The sequence below is a fragment of the Oncorhynchus tshawytscha genome, linkage group LG21, assembly GCF_018296145.1.
Source record: "Oncorhynchus tshawytscha isolate Ot180627B linkage group LG21, Otsh_v2.0, whole genome shotgun sequence".
In the NCBI taxonomy this organism is placed as follows: Eukaryota; Metazoa; Chordata; class Actinopteri; order Salmoniformes; family Salmonidae; genus Oncorhynchus; species Oncorhynchus tshawytscha.
The window spans coordinates 6,047,395-6,067,072 of record NC_056449.1 but is presented as its reverse complement, the minus strand read 5'-3'; the positions used below and the strand labels follow the sequence as shown (position 1 = coordinate 6,067,072).

Genomic DNA, 19,678 nt, shown 5'->3' with positions numbered 1-19,678 from the left:
AACAGAAAATAATACATAGTTTTTTAGCTCTCTAATTTTCAACACCAACATCTGTTTCTACACTGTCTTGTATTTTAATGCCTTGGCTTTATCCATTCAATGTCGAAGAGATAATAAATGGCCCCTGATTAATTGACCATAAGAGAGATATCCCCAAAAAATCCATTGGACTTTCCCAAGCCCAGCTAGACTTAGTTCAATCAAAGCCTCTCTTTTCAGCCCTCAGCACAAGCAAACTCAAAACTCAGCCGATCATCTACCGTGTCGATCATGGGTTCTCTCTCTGTGAAATGGGAATGGGGATGAGGCTTAGCAGGCTTGGGCTGGGGCTAGGCAGCAGAGCAGCAGTGTGACCCATCATCACAGCAGATTAGTCTCAGCACCATGGCATTAGGACTGGGAGGGCCGTCCTGTTTTCTAGCTAAACAGAGACACATGGTCATTAGTGGGGAGCGTGACACCTCTATCTGTCTGTTTATGCCTCTCTCTCTTTTACTGGCTTCTGGTCAGGCTAAGGGAGATAGAGACAGAAGAGAGACAGGGTTGGAGGGACTTTAGTTGCTCCAGGGTGGTGAATCCACAGAGCTCTGTGGGATCAGAGGCATACCACTGAGCTGAAGAAATCTACAGGTTCAGTAGAGTTCATTGTTTCCAATAGCCATGTTACACAGTAACTTTTATTAATAGCATGTGAATGACATTTGAAAAGGCTTTCAGTAAGGTCTGGCCTATGTTGCCTTGATTTCAAGGTGACAAATCCTGAACGTTTGATTTCCAAATATCCTCTTTAGAAAAGAAGAAGTGTATGACAGTGAGTGACAGCAGAGATCCAGCGTAATGATTCCTCATTTTTCTCCTTGACCACAGACACAATAACAACACTCCTAGTCATACAGACACACACAGATCTGGAGCAGATCCAGGATGGAGCTGTACCTGGCCTTTCTGCTGGGGATCCTGCCCACTGCAGCTCAAGGTATGACTCAACACCTGTTTTCAACTATACTGCATCATATTGGGATTCATGTGTTGTGTTGTTGACATTGTACTCACATCTCTTGTGTCCTCCATACTTTTACATATATATTACCAGACTAAAATGCAATGTATACGCAGCAGTGGAAAAAGTACCGAACTGTCATACTTCAGTAAAATAAAGGATGCCTAAATAGAAAATGACTCGAGTAAAAGTGAGTCACCCAGTAAAATACTACTTGAGTAAAAGTGCAAAAGTTTTTCATTTTAAATATACTTAATTATCAAAAGTAAATGTAATTGCACAAATATACTTAAGTATCAAAAGTAAAAGTATAAATAATTTCAAACCAGACAGCACAATTTTCTTGTTTTATTATTTTACGGATAGCTGGAAGCACACTACAACACTAAGACATAATTTACAAACGAAGCATTTGTTTTTAGTGAGTCTGCCAGATCTGAGGCAGAGATGACAAGGGATGTTCTCTTAAAAAGTGTGTGAATATGGCAATTGTTCTGTCCTGCTAAGCATTCGAAATGTAACTAGTACTTTTGGGTGTCATGGAAAATGTATGAAGTAAAAAGTACATTATATTATTGAGGAATGTAGTGGAGTAAAAGTAAAAGTTGTCAGAAATATCAATAGTAAGGGAAAGTACAGATACCCTAAAAAACTACTTAAGTACTTGGAACCACAGTTAATTTTAATTTATTTAACTAGGCAAGTCAGTTAAGAACAAATTCTTATTTACAATGACAGCATACCAGGGAACAGTGGGTTAACTGCCTTGTTCAGGGGCAAAACAACAGATTCTTACCTTGTCAGCTCAGAGATTCGATCTGAGCAACCTTTCAGTTACTGGCCCAAATGCTCACACCACTAGGCTACCTGCTGCCCCAATACCTGATATTTAAGTATTTGTAAAACCAAATACTTTCAGACTTTTACTCAAACAGTATTTTACTGGGTGACTTTCACTTTAAGTTGAGTCATTTTCTATTAAGATATCTTTACTTTGACTCAAATATGACAATTGGGTACTTTTTCCACCAAGTGTAATGTTTATGTCCAATGGCCGATGAGCACCACTACGTTTTATCTATAATTTCTCTTCATATGACAAGGATTGAAAAGGATTTGCCAGTAGACTTTTGACTTGATTCATGATGATGACTGCATGTCTAGCTTGCTATGTTAACATGATCAGTCCAATCAAAGCTATGGTAGATATAATATGATTTTACATAATTTTATCTGTGACCAATGACCTTGAGTCTTCTCAGGTGGGCACTTCTAATGTAAATCTATGGCAGCACTCAAGGGGCTTGAATTTTCGACATCTCCCCGTAGATTTTGCAGTGACATAGTGTCCCCATGAGTGACAGAACACTGAGCCAATCACGGCACAGCTAGAGAACATTACCAATCCCTACGCTCCATATTTTCCCCACCACCACAGAAAGCACTGAGCTAGGCTGAAACACCTGCATTTTGGATCTGCCTTATTCAAGAAAGCAAAACATGTATGCAGCTTTATCAACTCCATGATTTTTTAATAACAATGTTTGCAAACTGATATGTGACATGTTGTAATGCCAAAATAACATGCGTACAGGGCTAAACAGGTGGGGCTCTGCCCCACCAGCCCTGAATGATGTGTCGCCACTCTCTCGCCCTCTCTCTTGCTACGCCTTCATTTTTGAAGAAATGTATTTGTTCAAAGCTGTTAAACTATTGTCTTTCTCTTTCTTTGAGTCAACTACCAATCACATTTATGCACTGCAGTGCAAGCTAGCGGTAGCTTATGCTTTCAGTACTAGATTAATTCTCTGATTCTTTGATTATGTGGACAAAATGGCAGTTCATGCTGTAAGAGCTCTGATAGGTTGGAGGACGTCCTCCGGAACTTTTCATAATTACTGTGTAAGTCTATGGAAGGGGTTGAGAACCATGAGCCTCCTAGGTTTTGTATTGAAGTCAATGTACCCAGAGAAGGACGGAAACTAGCTTACCTCTGGCTACACCATGTTGCTACCCTACAGAGTGCTCGAGGCCACTGTCGACCTTCATTGCAAAACAGTGTGTTTTAATCAATGATTTGGTGACGTGAATATATTTAGTATAATTTTATCTGAAAATTATGGCGTTTTTAATGTTTCATTATTTTTATTTTTATGAGCCTCTTTTGGTAGGACCGTAATGTCCTGTACATCAGCTGCTGTTCTTGTTCCATTGCTCAACAGCCATTTGATAGGGAGCTAGTATACTTGGAGTCCATAGGAAGGTGGTGTGTAATGTTATCGGGAAGTCTAGACCCAATCGATACTGAATAGCCCAAAACCATGAGCACTCCCTCACTTTGACACTGAGGTTGAGCTGTGGACTGTGGTAACTAAGAAAATCTGCTGAACAACAAAACTCAGTTCTGCTTTGAGATAAATCAAAAACAAGACATACTTTACATGAAAGAATGAATTGAGACAAAACCTATTGTAATTTTCAGATGTTGTTTTCTGAACCATGCTTTACCAGATACAGGAGAGTGGATGCTGAAATAAATCCACCACAAGAGAGCCCAATAGAGCCCAATTTAACTTTTTATCAAATAAGGTGTTAGAGAGTTAAAGGAGGACAATAAAAACATGCTATTTGAAGCCATATTCTACAGTAGCTTTATGTTGAAGTTCTTCAGACTCCCTTGGCCCCTGTGATTTTCTTGAGTGTCTCAAAGACGGCATTGTTTGTCCCTGTATCAGCGCATCACCAGCAGTTAGCTTTGTCACACCCAAAGGACATATACATGGTTTTACCACCCCATGCAGCTCCCTCTGTCTCACTCTGACCCTTCTGTTTCGGGAAGAAAATAAGGAATTCAAAGATGTCTTTGTTTGTTTTTTTGTTGGTGTTTGTGGGTGTAAAAGGGCCAGGGCATTACCATAGACTAGGAGGGTGGTTCTCAAACCGTTCCATGTATTTTTATTTAACCCTTATTTAACTGTATTTAAGATGGACAGTGGGGCAAAAAAGTATTTAGTCAGCCACCAATTGTGCAAGTTCTCCCACTTAAAAAGATGAGAGAGGCCTGTAATTTTCATCATAGGTACACTTCAACTATGAAAATCACATTGTGGGATTTTTAATGAATTTACTTGCAAATTATGGTGGAAAATAAGTATTTGGTCAATAACAAAAGTTTATCTCAATACTTTGTTATATACCCTTTGTTGGCAATGACAGAGGTCAAATGTTTTCTGTAAGTCTTCATAAGGTTTTCACACACTGTTGCTGGTATTTTGGACCATTCCTCCATGCAGATCTCCTCTAGAGCAGTGATGTTTTGGGGCTGTTGCTGGGCAACACTTTCAACTCCCTCCAAAGATTTTCTATGGAGTTGAGATCTGGAGATTGGCTAGGCCACTCCAGGACCTTGAAATGCTTTTTACGAAGCCACTCCTTCGTTGCCCAGGCAGTGTGTTTGGGATCATTGTCATGCTGAAAGACCCAGCCACGTTTCATCTTCAATGCCCTTGCTGATGGAAGGAGGTTTTCACTCAAAATCTCACGATACATGGCCCCATTAATTCTTTCCTTTACACGGATCAGTCATCCTGGTCCCTTTGCAGAAAAACAGACCCAAAGCATGATGTTTCCACCCCCATGCTTCACAGTAGGCATGGTGTTCTTTGGATGCAACTCAGCATTCTTTGTCCTCCAAACACGACGAGTTGAGTTTTTACCAAAAAGTTAGATTTTGGTTTCATCTGACCATATGACATTCTCCCAATCTTCTTCTGGATCATCCAAATGCTCTCTAGTAAACTTCAGACGGGCCTAGACATGTACTGGCTTAAGCAGGGGAACACGTCTGGGACTGTAGGATTTGAGTCCATGGCGGCGTAGTGTGTTACTGATGGTAGGCTTTGTAACTTTGGTCCCAGCTCTCTGCAGGTCATTCACTAGGTCCCCCCGTGTGGTTCTGGGATTTTTGCTCACCGTTCTTGTGATCATTTTGACCCCACGGGGTGAGATTTTGCGTGGAGCCCCAGATCAAGGGAGATTATCAGTGGTCTTGTATGTCTTCCATTTCCTAATAATTGCTCCCACAGTTGATTTCTTCAAACCAAGCTGCTTACCTATTGCAGATTCAGTCTTCCCAGGCTGGTGCAGGTCTACAATTTTGTTTCTGGTGTCCTTTGACAGCTCTTTGGTCTTGGCCATAGTGGAGTTTGGAGTGTGACTGTTTGCAGTTGTGGACAGGTGTCTTTTATACTGATAACAAGTTCAAACAGGTGCCATTAATACAGGTAACAAGTGGAGGACAGAGGAGCCTCTTAAAGAAGAAGTTACAGGTCTGTGAGAGCCAGAAATCTTGCTTGTTTGTAGGTGACCAAATACTTATTTTCCACCATAATTTGCAAATAAATTCATAAAAAATCCTACGATGTGATTTTCTAGATAGTTGAAGTGTACCTATGATGAAATTACAGGCTTCTCTCATCTTTTTAAGTGGGAGAACTTGCACAATTGGTGGCTGACTAAATACTTTTTTGCCCCACTGTATTTGATATATTCCAGAACTAGCACACCTGACTCAACTAGTCAACTAATCATCAAGCCCTTCGGCGTGTTCCTCTGCCCAGGTGTTTCTGCCACGTGCCAGATCTTACATGCCTGGATATGTATTTTATGTATCAGCTAGCCATATACTATTTTATAGCAATCTGGTGCCCGACCGTACTGTCGATGACGCAACATGCAACCAGTAGTTGATGCATGCAACATCTGAGCAGGGGAACGCGACCCTTGACTAGGTAAATCAGCTGAACTAGTTCAGGGCTACAACTAAATTATGAAATGTCTGTGGGTCCCTGAGGGACTAGTAAATGTGTCTCCATTCACTCCCGTTCTCGGTAGCATGACATCGATATAGAGAAGAAAAGCAGAAGTGAGAGAGAGAATAGGATCTCTCCTTTAGAGCCAGACTGGCCAGTTCTGTCATTTGTTTCCTGAATTTGTGGTGTCCAAGATGACTCTTAATCCTAAACACAGAGTGACCAAGAAGACATTCAGAAAAAGAAATAGTGATTTGAGGTTTAAATCTTGTCTTGACAGAGTTGGCTGAAATAAAAACCAGTTGATATAACCATGTTTAGGAATCAGAGTTTCCTGGTCATGCACAGGGTGGCAGGTAGCAAAGTTGTTAAAGAGCATTGGGCTGAAAGGTTGCTACAGTAGTTTGAATCCCTGAGTCGACTAGGTGAAAAACTTGTTTGTCCAGGGTCACTTATGCAAATAACACATTTCCATTTTACACCTGACACTTGTACATGTGTGAAACAGGACAAATATAAGCACCCCCTATTTGAAAAACTCCATCCTAACCAATATGGTGCTTTCAAGAAAACTGGGTAGTCTGAATTTTTTGGGGTCAAATCATGACATCAGTTATATTCTGGTCAGACGTCTATAAAGATGCCAGAGTTTCCGACTTGGAATTCCGAATTGGATGTCTGTTAAAAACACATTTTCCAAGTTTAAGCTTTTTCTGAGTTCCCATTAGTCTTGAACGCACTGAAGTCAGAGATTTCCCACTTCCGAGGTCCCAGTTGTTTTGAAACGCTTAGATTTATGATCTCATCTCTATGTTAACCTCCTCAGAATGGCGGCGTCCTGTGATCAAGCTAAACTCAGAGGTCGTGGTTGGGTCTGAAGTAGTACTGAACCCTGGCACCCCATTGGTCCTGAGGTGTGAGGGGGATGGGCCAGTCAACTGGCTGACCCGGTTGTCCAAACACAAGAGCTTAATCTCCAAGGGCAATGGGAGAGTCAGAACCTTCAGGGTGGACCGCCCCTCTGCAGAACACACTGGGACATATAAATGTGAATATACCAGTGTGAACGTCAAGGTTCGGGACTTGTTCTCTACGGTGCACGTGTATGTGAAAGGTAAGCTCAGAAGAGGAAAGAGTTACTGTTTGTTTACCATACCTGTAGAGACGGTGTGTTGGCCAGTATCCCTCATTCTAACACATCCCCCCTTCTCCACCAGACCCAGACAGCCTGTTTTGGACCAGCAGCGCATCCCTGCGTGTGGTGAGGAAGGAGGGGGAGGACCACCTGCTCCCCTGCCTGCTGACCGACCCAGAGGCCACAGACTTGGGGCTCCGCATGGACAACTGTACCTCCGTGCCCCCAGGGATGAACTACACAGCAGACCCCCGCAGAGGCATTCTCATCCGCAACCTCCACCCCAGCTACAATGCTGACTATGTCTGCAGCGCCAAACTCCACGGGGTGGAGAGGACTTCCAAGACTTTCAACCTCAACATCATCCAAAGTAAGTAGGTTGAGTGTTGTGGAGGGATACTTTACTTAAAGTTACATGCTTGATCAGGCCCATGTACCATACTGTACTGTAAAATTGCTATATATTCAAATTCAGGAACAAGTATTCGAATTGGCAAAGGAGTTTGTGCTTTTCTTATACATGCTGTGTTCCTGGTTCCCTCTGTGTCCAGGGCTGCGTTTCCCACCTTATGTATTCCTGGAAAAGGATGAGTATGTTCATATCGTGGGCGAGAAGCTGAGCATCCACTGCACCACACACAACCCCAACTTCAACTATAATGTCACGTGGAATTACACCTCCAAAAAGGCAAGCACTTTCAGAGTATCTGGAACAACCTATTTGTTCCACTGTTGGCCAAAATAAAATGCATGACAATATGTCTTGACAATGACATTATGTTATTTTCCTGTCTCTTCTTACAGAGATTTACAATAGAGCAGAAAGTCCAATCAGTTGACAGTAACCGTCTGGACATTGAAAGCATCCTGACCATCCCTGTAGTGGACCAGTCAGACACAGGCAACATTACCTGCATCGGCACCAACGAGGCTGGAGTCAACAAATCTACCACCTCCCTGATGGTTGTAGGTAAGTTATTGGATAACTCTAATACAATTCAGGCACACATGGGGATATTAGAACACATTCCAGTCGCAGAACTGTATCGTGAGAATCAACGCAGACTGTATCAAAACATTTTGCAACAGAAGCTTTTTTTTGGGTGGACAAGTTTATGAAGTCCCTCTCTGTTTCAGTGCCTAATGAAAACACTTCTGGCTGACCTTGAAGATAACCACTCCCATGTCTCTCCATGTCTCTGTCCAGAGGAGGCCTACATCCGTCTTTCTCCCCAGCTGTCCTCCAAGCCGGCTCACCAGGGCCTGTCCATTGACGTGAACGAGGGGGAAGACCTGAAACTCAGTGTCCTGATCGAGGCGTACCCTCAGATCACAGGCCAGCACTGGGACACCCCTACAGCCTCCTCCACGCAGGAACAAACCTTTACACGCTATAACAACAGGTGGGTGGTACTCATAGAACAACAAGATGAAGAGCACTGACTGAGTGAGGAGTGATCCTCTAGGTGTTTTGGGAAGGCGTTTGGGGCTTTGGGACTAAAGGGCAGCAACAGAAAACTGTATTTTAAAATGTTCACAGTTCAAAGGCTCACTTGATCATAATTATGCAGTGCATTCGGAAAGTATTCAGACCCATTACTTTTTCTACATTTTGTTACGTTACAGCCTTATTCTTAAATTAATTAAATATATATTTTTCCAATACCCCATAATGACAAAGCAAAAAACAGGTTTCTAGAAATGTTTGCAAAAATACAAATAAATAAAAATAGTGTACATAGTACATATTCAGACCCTTTACTTAGTACTTTGTTGAAGCACCTTTGACAGCGATTACAGCCTCGAGTCTTCTTGGGTTTGACGCTACAAGCTTGGCACACCTGTATTTGTGGAGTTTCTCCCATTCTTTTCTGCAGATCCTCTGAAAGTCTGTCAGGTTAGATGAGTAGCCGCACAGCTTTTTTCAGGTCCCTCCAGAGATGTTCGATCGGGTTCAAGTCCGGGCTCAGGCTGTGCCACTAAAACACATTCAGAGACTTGTTCCGAAGCCACTCCTGCATTGTCTTGGCTGTGTGTTTAGAGTCATTGTCCTGTTGCAAGGTGAACCTTCGCCCCAGTCTGAGGTCCTGAGCGCACTGGAGCAGAATTTCATGAAAATCTCTCTGTACTTAGCTCCGTTCATCTTTCCCTCAATCCAGACTAGTCTCCCAGTCCCTGCCACTGAAAAACATCCCCACAGCATGATGCTGCCACCACCATGCTTCACCGTAGGGATGGTGCCAGGTTTCCACCAAACGTGACGCATGGCATTCAGGCCAAAGAGTTCAATCTTGGTTTCATCAGACCAGAGAATCTTGTTTCTCATGGTCTGAGAGTCCTCCAATCTGGCTGTCATGTGCCTTTTACTGACGAGTGGCTTCTGTCTTGAGTGCTGCAGAGATGGTTGTCCTTCTGGAAGGTTCTCCCATCTCCACAGAGGAGCTCTGGAGCTCTGTCAGAGTGACCATTGGGTTCTTGGTCACCTCCCTGACAAAGGCCCTCTCCCCGGATTGCTCAGTTTGGCTGGGTGGCTAGCTCTTGGAGTCTTGGTGGTTCCAAATTTCTTCCATTTAAAAATGATATAATCCACTGTGTTCTTTGGGACCTTCAATTCTGCAGAAATGTTTTGGTACCCTTCCCCAGATCTGTGCCTCGACACAATCCTTTCTCGGAGCTCTACGGACAATGCCTTCAACCTCATGGCTTGGTTTTTGCTCTGACGTGCACTGTCAACTGTGGCACCTTATATAGACAGGTGTTTGCCTCTCCATATTATGTCCAATCAATTGAATTTACCACAGGTGGAGTCCAATCAAGTTGTAGAAACATATGAAGAATGATCAATGGAAACTGGATGCACATGAGCTCAATTTCGAGTCCCATAGCAAAGGGTCTGAATACTTATGTAAATAAGGCTTTTCAGTTTTTTATTTTTAATACATTTGCAAAAATATTTTTTTACCTCTTTCTGCTTTGTCATTATGGGGTATTGTGTGTAAATTGATGAGGACATTTGTTATTTAATAAATTGTTGAATAAGGCTGTAACGTAACATATTGTGGAAAAGGTCAATGGGTCTGAATACTTTCTGAATGTACTGAAATTCAGAATGGGGAAGCTGCAGAAGATTTGAAATGAGCTGATGTTTCCATTTATTTGTTTATCTGGCACAAACTCAGACGTCACCACCACCGGTCCAAAGAGTTCTGTACTATGAAACTAGAGTTAAGGGAAGGAAAGAGCTAATGTTTTACCTCCGCTATGACACATAGCAGTAACTGTCTAAGGAGAACTAGCATGTATTAGTCACCAAACCACACAACATCTGCATTCATTCCACTTTTGTCCCAGTTAAACATTTCCAGTTACTACAATAAACTCTTAGAAAAAAAGGGTTCCAAAAGGGTTATTCAGCTCTCCTCATAGGAGAACCCTTTTTGGTTCCAGGTAGAACCCATTTGTGTTCCATGTATATCTCTCTGTGGAACCCAAAATGATTCTACATGGAACCAAACTAATTCTACCTGGAAACAAAAAGGCTTCTTCATAGGGTTCTCTTATGGGGACAGCCAAAGAACCCTTTTAGGTTCTAAATAGAACCTTTTTTTCTAAGAGTGTACAGTCATGGCCAAAAGTTTTGAGAATGACACAAATATTAAGTTTCACAAAGTTTGCTGCTTCAGTGTCTTTAGATATTTTTGTCAGATGTTACTATGGAAAACTGAAGTATAATATCAAGCCTCTTGAGGATTGATCACAAATTCTCAATGGGATTAAGGTCTGGGGAGTTTCCTGGCCATGGACCCAAAATATTGATGTTTTGTTCCCCGAGCCACTTAGTTATTACTTTTGCCTTATGGCAAGGTGCTCCATCATGCTGGAAAAGGGCATTGTTTTGTCACCAAACTGTTCCTGGATGGTTGGGAGAAGTTGCTCTCAGGGGTTGTGTTGGTACCATTCTTTATTCATGGCTGTGTTCTTAGGCAAAATTGTGAGTGAGCCCTTGGCTGAATGTTGTGAGTGAGCCCACACATGAATGTTCTCAGGATGCTTTACTGTTGGCATGACACAGGACTGATGGTAGCGCTCACCTTGTCTTCTCCGGACAAGCTTTTTTTCCGGATGTCCCAAACAATCGGAAAGGGGATTCATCAGAGAAAATGACTTTACCCCAGTCCTCTGCAGTCCAATCCCTGTACCTTTTGCAGAATAGCTGCACAAGGTACAGAGAAGAGAGAAGTGGCTTCTTTGCTGCCCTTCTTGACACCAGGCCATCCTCCAAAAGTCTTTGCCTCACTGTGCATGCAGATGCACTCACACCTGCCTGCTGCCATTCCTGAGCAAGATTTGTACTGGTGATGCCCCGATCCCGCAGCTGAATCAACTTTAGGAGATGGTCCTGGCGCTTGCTGGACTTTCTTGGGCACCCTGAAGCCTTCTTCACAACAATTGAACCGCTCTCCTTGAAGTTCTTGATGATCCGATAAATGGTTGACTTTGGTGCAATCTTACTGGCAGTGAAACCCTTTTTGTGCAAAGCAATGATGATGGCACATGTTTCCTTCCAGGTAACCGTGGTTGACAGAGGATGAACAATGATTCCAAGCACCACCCTCCTTTTGAAGCTTCCAGTCTGTTATTCGAACTCAATCAGCATGACAGAGTGATCTCCAGCCTTGTCCTCGTCAACATTCACACCTGTGTTAACGAGAGAATCACTGACATGATGTCAGCTGGTCCTTTTGTAGCAGGGCTGAAATACAGGGGAAATATTTTTGGGAATTCAGTTCATTTGCATGGCAAAGAGGGACTTTTCAATTAATTGCAATTCATCTGATCACTTTTCATAACTGGAGTATGTGCAAATTGCCATCATACAAACTGAGGCAGAAGACTTTGTGAAAATTACTATTTGTGTCATTCTCAAAACTTTTGGCCACGACTGTAGATCAGGTTTGTTTTTCACTCAGGTATTCCGCTACCCTGCTGCTCAAGAGGATGATTGCACAGGAGCAGGGCCAGTACACCTTCTATGCCAATAGTTCCATGGCCAACGCATCCATTACATTCCAAATCCAAATGTATCGTAAGTAAAGTATGAGTACAGACATACTAATACACAGTGTCAGTTCATACAGCAACCATTCTCTCTGAGGAATACATTTTCATTTTTCAGCACAGCATCTATTGAACATATTTGTCTCTATGTTGAGTGTGTGAGATGTATTACTTGACCATGCCACTGACTTCCTCTGCTCTCTCTTGATTGGCAGAGAGGCCGGTTGCCGTGGTGAGATGGGAGAACATCACCACCCTCACGTGCACGTCGTTTGGTTACCCTGCTCCCATAATCCTCTGGTACCAGTGCTCTGGAATCCGAACCACGTAGGTGCTAGAGAGGGCACAGTGGTATGATATTGCCATTGTAAAAGATAGACTTAATAAGTATAGTATGTATTTTAAAAAATACATATAATGACGTATTAGGTATCATAACTAAATGGGGAACTCTATCCTATCTGTGTCTTCCTATGGAACAGGTGCAATGAGAACGCAACAGGTCACCAGATTTCTGCTCCTCTCTTGGCCCAAACAGTCGAGGTCCAGAGGGAGGAGTATGGCGCGGTCGAGGTCCAGAGCGTCCTGACAGTGGAACCGTCCAGCCATAGGATGACCGTGGAGTGTGTCGCCTTCAACCTGGTCGGAGTCGGTAAAGACACCTTCGCCATGGACGTTTCCAGTAAGAGCCAGAGCACGGTCACCCATGGTTATCCTCAGGCTTACTGTCTTCTCCTTAGTTCATACTCCTTTTTCCTGTGTCATCATAGTCAAAGCACATGAGCTGTACATGAACTGTCTGTTCTTTTGTTTATTCAGATTCACAATAGCCGTTACTTTAGCTGCAGCTACTCTTCCTTGGTTCCACATAAACCCATAACAAAGCCATCACACACAGAATGTTCTAAGTGTGTCTAAACCAGACACCCTGACTCTTCTCTCTGATTGGATAGATATAATGTTCACCTCCACTCTATTGGGAGCAGCTGTTGTGCTGGCCCTTCTCCTCCTGCTACTCATGGTCCTGCTCTACAAGTACAAACAGGTAGGACACAAAACACCCTCTGCAAAATAGAAAATATACTAATAGACCAGTATGCAATCTCATCTAAAATAAACTAGGTAAGAAACTGATATGTTCATGAATAGAGTATTGACAAATATATGTAGTTTGAAATCATTGTTACCTTTAGTCAAAGAAACCCTTAGTTATTCAAATGGTTGACTAATGAACATTTCCTTCCCTCTGAAGAAACCGAGATATGAGATCCGGTGGAAGATCATCCAGGCCAGTGAAGGAAACAACTACACCTTTATCGACCCAACTCAGATGCCGTACAATGAGAAGTGGGAGTTTCCCAGGGACAAGCTCAAGCTAGGTGTGTGGCCTTTTCTTAGATAGGCTACTGCAGTGATTTGGTTCTTGGAAGTTTGATGAAAAATGTCATTTGGCCTTACTACTGTTAGGCCATACAAACACATTGAATAACAGATTCACTACATGGAACAGTTTGTTCTGAAGTGTCTGTTCTATATCTGAGAGATATAAGAAAGATTTTTCTGACATGTATTTGGCCACTTATTTTTGGCACAACCTATCTCCATATACAGTGCTTCCATGAATTGTTTTAACTGGTCATGGGGGACCTTCAGAGGGGTCTTGTGAGGCTTGTGGGCATCCTAAGGCAAAAACAATGGACATGTATGTGTTTGTGAGAGACTTACCTTTCCACAGAGGGATCATATTAGTGTGTAGCCCAAACTGTTCGGACGCTACAGACAGAAGTTGGCAGATCGGCATGTACGGACTACAGAAGAGTCCCAAGAAGCTTGTCGGGGTAGTAGAGCAAAACTACGACTCCCACAAGGGGGTTAAAGTTCATTTCCTGAAACTCTGCACATTTTGCCATGTGGCGTAGTGAAAACTTTGCCGTTTTAAAGCAAGTTGGCTGTATAATTCTAAACATTTTGCCATGGAGCAGAGAGACATTTTTGAAATTGTATAAATCATTTCATGCAATTCTGCTCATTTTGCCATAATGTGGAAGCACATGTTAGCAGTTTTTAATATGATAACTGATGATTAATGGGCCCCATCCCGTCGGTAATTCGACCATGCTTACTACAAGTTTAGATAGCTGGCCACTAGACTAACTTACCATGCTAGAAAAACATTGCTGACATGGGCTAATTGACTGCTGATGCACAACCAAATTTCGACATTGCACCTTGTGTATTCTTCTATTCTAACTATCAACAGTAATTTGAGACCTCGACTGAATTATTATTGACATTTTTTTTGTGAATTTGCCAGTTGCCCATCCCTGGGTTAGATATTCCATACTGTATGGTGAATGAGTGGAATCTCAACAACATGTACAACTGTAAAGTGTATTAATTTACGGGAAAGAAAGGATATTGACATACAGTCAGACTAGAAAGTGATGCGTTGGATGTGTGACCCGCAGGAAAGATCCTAGGAGCCGGGGCCTTTGGGAAGGTGGTGGAGGCCACAGCCTATGGTCTGGGGGAGGACGACAACGCGATGCGAGTGGCTGTAAAGATGCTCAAAGGTCAGAATCCATTGAACAAGTTTTTTTTTTTTAGTTCAGGAGTAGAATTGATCAAAGTCTGAGAAACCGTCTGTGATCACAGTGGTACGGAAGTGTCATATGATTGGGTTTCTCTTTCTCTCTGTTTATTTATCTATCTATCTGTCTATCTATCTCTTTCTGCAGCCAGGGCCCACTCAGATGAGAGAGAGGCTTTGATGTCAGAACTGAAGATTCTGAGTCACCTGGGACAGCACAAGAACATTGTCAACCTCCTGGGAGCCTGCACTCAGGCGGGTGAGACTGAACACTATAAAACACAGCTTCCTATCTGAAGAAGTGCAGAGACATTCAGAGAATTACAGTACCTGTATATTTTTGTAAATGCATTTGAGTCAAGTTTCGTACTATGTGGAAGTTTGAAAGTTTTCTGAATTTATTATAAAATATAAATGTTTCTTATCTCAGGACCTGTACTGGTGATCACTGAGTACTGTAGTCATGGCGACCTTCTGAACTTCCTGCGACACAAGCAGGAGACCTTCCTGAACTTTGTCATGAACATACCAGCGGTACCAGAGGAGACCAGTGACTACAAGAACCTCTGCGAGGGGAAACAGTTCATCAGAAGGTATGGATAATGTTAGCACCAAGCCCATGAAAAAGAAGGTGTACTCTGACTCACCTTTATTCAGCATACAGAGAAGCAGTCTTGTGAAATAACCACTTTGTGTGATTTACCACCTCTCGACCCATACCCTCCTCTCCTCCCCTGATCCCGTTCTCCGCTCCTTCTACCAGTGATAGTGGGATATCCAGTGTGTGTTCTGACAGCTACCTGGAGATGAGGCCTGGTCCCCAGCCTGTCAACTCCTCTCTGGGTAATTGATCCGTCTTACTCCCTTTTCTTTTATCTAGCCCCATTCATTGCATTGGTTCAGTTGGACATTTCTATGAACATAAAAATTCTATTCTATCAGACTCTGTGTGTGAGGATGGTGGGCCGGACTCGTGGCCGTTGGACATGGAGGACCTGCTGAGATTCTCCTACCAGGTGGCTCAGGGCCTGGACTTCCTTGCAGCCAAGAACGTGAGTCACATCAACACAAAGTTTCACAACAAAGGTTGCGAAACAAGGCTTGTATATGTATACTTCGCAGTTTGAGATTATGTTTGATGAAAATTCAGCATACTATAGTTTAAAAAATATATAATCTCTTGGAAATTAGAGATGCACTTTGTGATGCCGTCGTAAGCTACTGTAACTGATTCTCTCTCTGTCTGTCTCAGTGTATTCACCGGGACGTTGCAGCTAGGAACGTTCTCCTTACAGACCTCCGTGTGGCTAAGATCTGTGACTTCGGCCTGGCACGTGACATCATGAATGACTCCAACTATGTGGTGAAGGGCAATGTGAGCGAACGACAACGACAACCTCAATAACATGTTCCATGTCAATAAAGAAACATTCACGTGTGTTTGATATGCGCTTCCTCGCACCATGTGTCTGTAGGCGCGTCTGCCAGTGAAGTGGATGGCTCCAGAGAGTATCTTTGACTGTCTCTACACTGTCCAGAGTGACGTCTGGTCCTATGGGATCCTGCTATGGGAGATCTTCTCTCTAGGTGAGCTGGCAGAAACCTAGATTTCTCAACCTAATAGATTTTTATATCTCTGGTGAAATCATTCAGTCGTTCTTGTTTAGTTGTTTAATTCATGTGTCTTTGTTTAATTTTTTTAGGAAAGAGCCCCTACCCCAGTGTCCTGGTGGATACTAAATTCTACAACATGATCAAGTGTGGTTATCAGATGTCTCGACCAGACTTCGCACCTCCAGAGATGTAAGTTACAGATTCAGGGCTTTTAGGTTTAAGTAACCTTGTTCCCAGGCCAATTGGGTTTCATTGAGATACACATTCATGTATACTACAATATCCTTTTATAATATTCTGTAAGACTGAACAAAGACCCCCTATGTTCCAGTCATACCCCCTTTTCAGCATTTGAAATAAAAGTGCATTTATTGTGCCATAGAAGCATTAAGCATGGCTGATTCCAGATTACTTGGCTGGAGTTCTGAGCCCTACATTGAAAAAGTAACAAAGCTCTCCTCCACAATCAAACATCCCATAGAAACAAGAAATAAAGAGTGTATTTTTCAATATCTTCAAGGCTCCATACATCTGTGTGTGTCGATTCGCTGTGGTTGCCACACTGCCCGGAATAACTGTATTGTGGGTCCGGAGACAGAGCGACAGAGGGGGACTGAGACTGAGTCAGGACTTATTCATCTGGGCCCCTTTGTGTGGGGATGAGTCAGTCCTTGGTCAGGCGTGGTTCTGCGTGTTAGCCACATGATCAGCAGGCTGGGGCCCGAAACAGTGCCATTTCACAGACCAGGCAAGGAGAAGACTAGAGGGACTGTAGTGGTGTTTAGGAGGGGTGCATCTCTGGTGTTCGAAAGACCACAGAGCTCTATATTAAGACAATCTTCTCCATGATGCTTGAGGGCCTTGTAGAACGTCGAGGAATGATACAAAATATTGTATTTTTTTTACGGTATCGGAACCAATATGATACTTCAAATCAAATTATATTTGTCACATGCGCTGAATACAACAGTTGTTTACCGTGACATGCTTTCTTACGAGCCCTTCCCAACGATGCAGAGTAAAAAATAACACGAGGAATAACATACACAAGAATCAAGCTACTGTATATACAGGGAGTAGCAGTACCAGATCAATGTGCAAGGGTACGATGTACAGTATTTGAGGTAGATATTTACATGAAGGCAGGGTAAAGTGACTGGGCATCAGGATGGATAATAATAAGAGTAAGAATAAAGAAGAATAAGGTAATCATGTGTTTATGTCCCACTAGGTATACAATCATGAAAATGTGCTGGAATCTGGAGCCAACAGAGCGACCGACCTTCAGCAAGATCAGCCAGCTGATTGAGAGATTACTGGGTGAGGAGCCAGAACGTCCAGATCAGGTAACACAGACAGGGGGATTGATGTTTACCATGGTAGATGAGCTGTATATCTCTTATCAGAAGAAAACAGCATCTACCCTATGGACAGCATAAAACATGTTTCATTGTCAGACTGGATTGACCAGACTTAAGCATTGTTTGAAGATAGCAATACTGTAACTCATGAATGAGTATTTGTTTTGAAACCTGTTCTCTTCAGTGTTCTACTCTCCTGTCCCAGCAGCACCAGAACATCCAGCTGCAGCAGGACATGACGGTCGAGGAGTTGGAGCCGTGTGATGATAATGATGAGCCTAAGTGTTGTGACGGCTCCTGTGACCAGTCGTGTGAGCACGAAGAGGAGGAGCAACCACTGGTGAAGACCAATAACTATCAGTTCTGCTGAAAGCATAATTCTATTCCTATGTCTGACAGCTCCGACATCATCAAACTGTCCACATTCTGATCTGGAATTCGTCCACTTTCTATCTTCTCCTGCTCACTGTAGAATCATTCTGGGAGCACAGAGCCAAAGAAATTGAATTGTGATATTTTGTTAAAGCATTGAAAATCAGTTTTTAGGCCTGTTTTACACTGTATACAGACAGGAAGTCATGTGGCTTGTTATATCCCATGACAAGTTTTGGAAAAACAAAGGCGAGAATGAATCTAATCACAGATAGTGCCTTAGTTGTGTAATTAACATATATAATGCCTTATTTTACATGAATTACTCTTATTTGTTGTATGTTTTGGAGATTATCTTTTAAATCTATGCACCAAAGATGCATCTACCCTGACAGAACAGATTGTGTTGCTCACAGCTTTTTGTAGGCTATTTGTACTTTTAATGTACATTATATTCTTCTGTAGCCACTATGGTGAGGGTTTATCTATTATTTGAGGGAAATGGGAACGAATGCTGGTGGTGTTTGAATTGACATTTGTCAGCGGGTTCACTTTCACATTGTAGGACTACCTTTTTCAACATGCTATGCAGCAGCAAGACAGTAGCAAACAATGCAATTGTATAATTTGTGCTACAGTATATTTGAGCAGGTTTTATATTTGTATGATGGCTTAGTTTGATGCTGGACGTAATAACATGAGATGCAATCTAACTGGGGACCACATTCCATGTATTGTCCTTCAGCATAAACATGCTGCATGAAATGCATTGAAATGGATATTGAGATGCTATTTACATCAATGAAAGCATGTGTACTGTTTAAAAAAAAATCTCTAGCCATAGTTGTTTTGTATGACAGTCACAATATGACCGAATCACGCAGCTGTCTAAATGGCACAAGATTTTAGTTGTGCGTTAACCAATATTACTTCAGACTCAGCCAGTCGACATATAGCCTATATGCTATATGCTACAGTAGGGAATGAAAGGCAGATAAAAACTGTATAAGGAAATCTGTGGATCACAGTATTGACAACACAAAGGCTTTGTTTTTGATTGATTCAATCGATTCTTTATTTCTGTAACACTCAATATTTTTGATGTTCATTCATTCGTCACTTCATCATTTTTGGGGGGTCAATTAAGCTGTAAAAATGTTGATTCATTGTATTGAATGTAGAATTCAGCTAATACTGCCTACTGTAATTATGATGATTGCAGATACAAGCTCTACGTCAAAGTGAAAAGCTACATGTCAGCTGTAAATCAGAATTGTTGTAAGACATTTACTCGGATTGTCAGCAGCTATTCTGAATACTGAGTTGAAAGGAGAGAAAACTATGAGCTTTTTATTAAAGGGAAATTTAAAAAAAATTAAATTGCATATTCATCATCTCCAGCACTACCCCAACATCAACATGTGAAAATGGCGCATTTCTATGTTTATTTGTAAAAAAGATAAAGATAACTATTTCCAATGACATCATTGGTGTGTGTGGCTGATGTGAAATGGCTAGCTAGTTAGTGGTGGTGCGCGCTAATAGTTTTTCAGTCGGTGACGTCACTTGCTCTGAGATCTAGAAGTAGTTGTTCCCCTTGGCGCGATGGGTAACGATGCTTCGTGAGTGACTGTGGTTGATGTGTGCAGAGGGTCCCTGGTTTGAGCCCAGGTTGGGGCGAGGAGAGGGACGGAAGCTATACTGTTACATTGATGCTGTTGATGAGGTCAAAAGGGG

The 19,678-nt window shown here is 42.3% G+C and overlaps 1 protein-coding gene across 2 annotated transcripts; it reads left to right on the top strand.

The window, feature by feature from the left end:
* The first annotated feature begins 479 nt into the window (after window positions 1-479).
* Window positions 480-18,762, top strand: LOC112220769 (macrophage colony-stimulating factor 1 receptor 1). Of its 2 annotated transcripts, none has more exons than XM_024382652.2 (22): window positions 480-630; window positions 868-976; window positions 6,638-6,925; window positions 7,029-7,316; window positions 7,498-7,634; window positions 7,751-7,916; window positions 8,154-8,349; window positions 11,917-12,032; window positions 12,220-12,331; window positions 12,487-12,686; window positions 12,958-13,049; window positions 13,257-13,383; window positions 14,473-14,577; window positions 14,743-14,853; window positions 15,025-15,187; window positions 15,358-15,437; window positions 15,537-15,646; window positions 15,847-15,969; window positions 16,070-16,181; window positions 16,298-16,397; window positions 17,440-17,554; window positions 17,778-18,762. In XM_024382652.2, the coding sequence occupies exons 2-22, from the start codon at window positions 925-927 to the stop codon at window positions 17,937-17,939; spliced, it is 2,955 nt and encodes a 984-aa protein (XP_024238420.1). In that variant the 5' UTR covers window positions 480-630; window positions 868-924; the 3' UTR covers window positions 17,940-18,762. The 2 variants fall into 2 exon arrangements, with proteins under 2 accessions (XP_024238420.1, XP_024238419.1); XM_024382651.2 differs by having other exon boundaries at window positions 17,775-18,762.
* The last annotated feature ends 916 nt before the right edge of the window (window positions 18,763-19,678 follow it).

What these genes read in the sequence shown, in the direction of transcription:
- LOC112220769 (XM_024382651.2), top strand. Translation starts at nt 925, where the DNA reads ATGGAGCTGTACCTGGCCTTTCTGCTGGGGATCCTGCCCACTGCAGCT. An exon ending in TGCTCTACAAGTACAAACAG is followed by an intron (nt 13,050 to 13,256) that starts GTAGGACACAAA and finishes TTCCCTCTGAAG; the next exon opens with AAACCGAGATATGAGATCCG. An exon ending in GGGAAACAGTTCATCAGAAG is followed by an intron (nt 15,188 to 15,357) that starts GTATGGATAATG and finishes TCCTTCTACCAG; the next exon opens with TGATAGTGGGATATCCAGTG.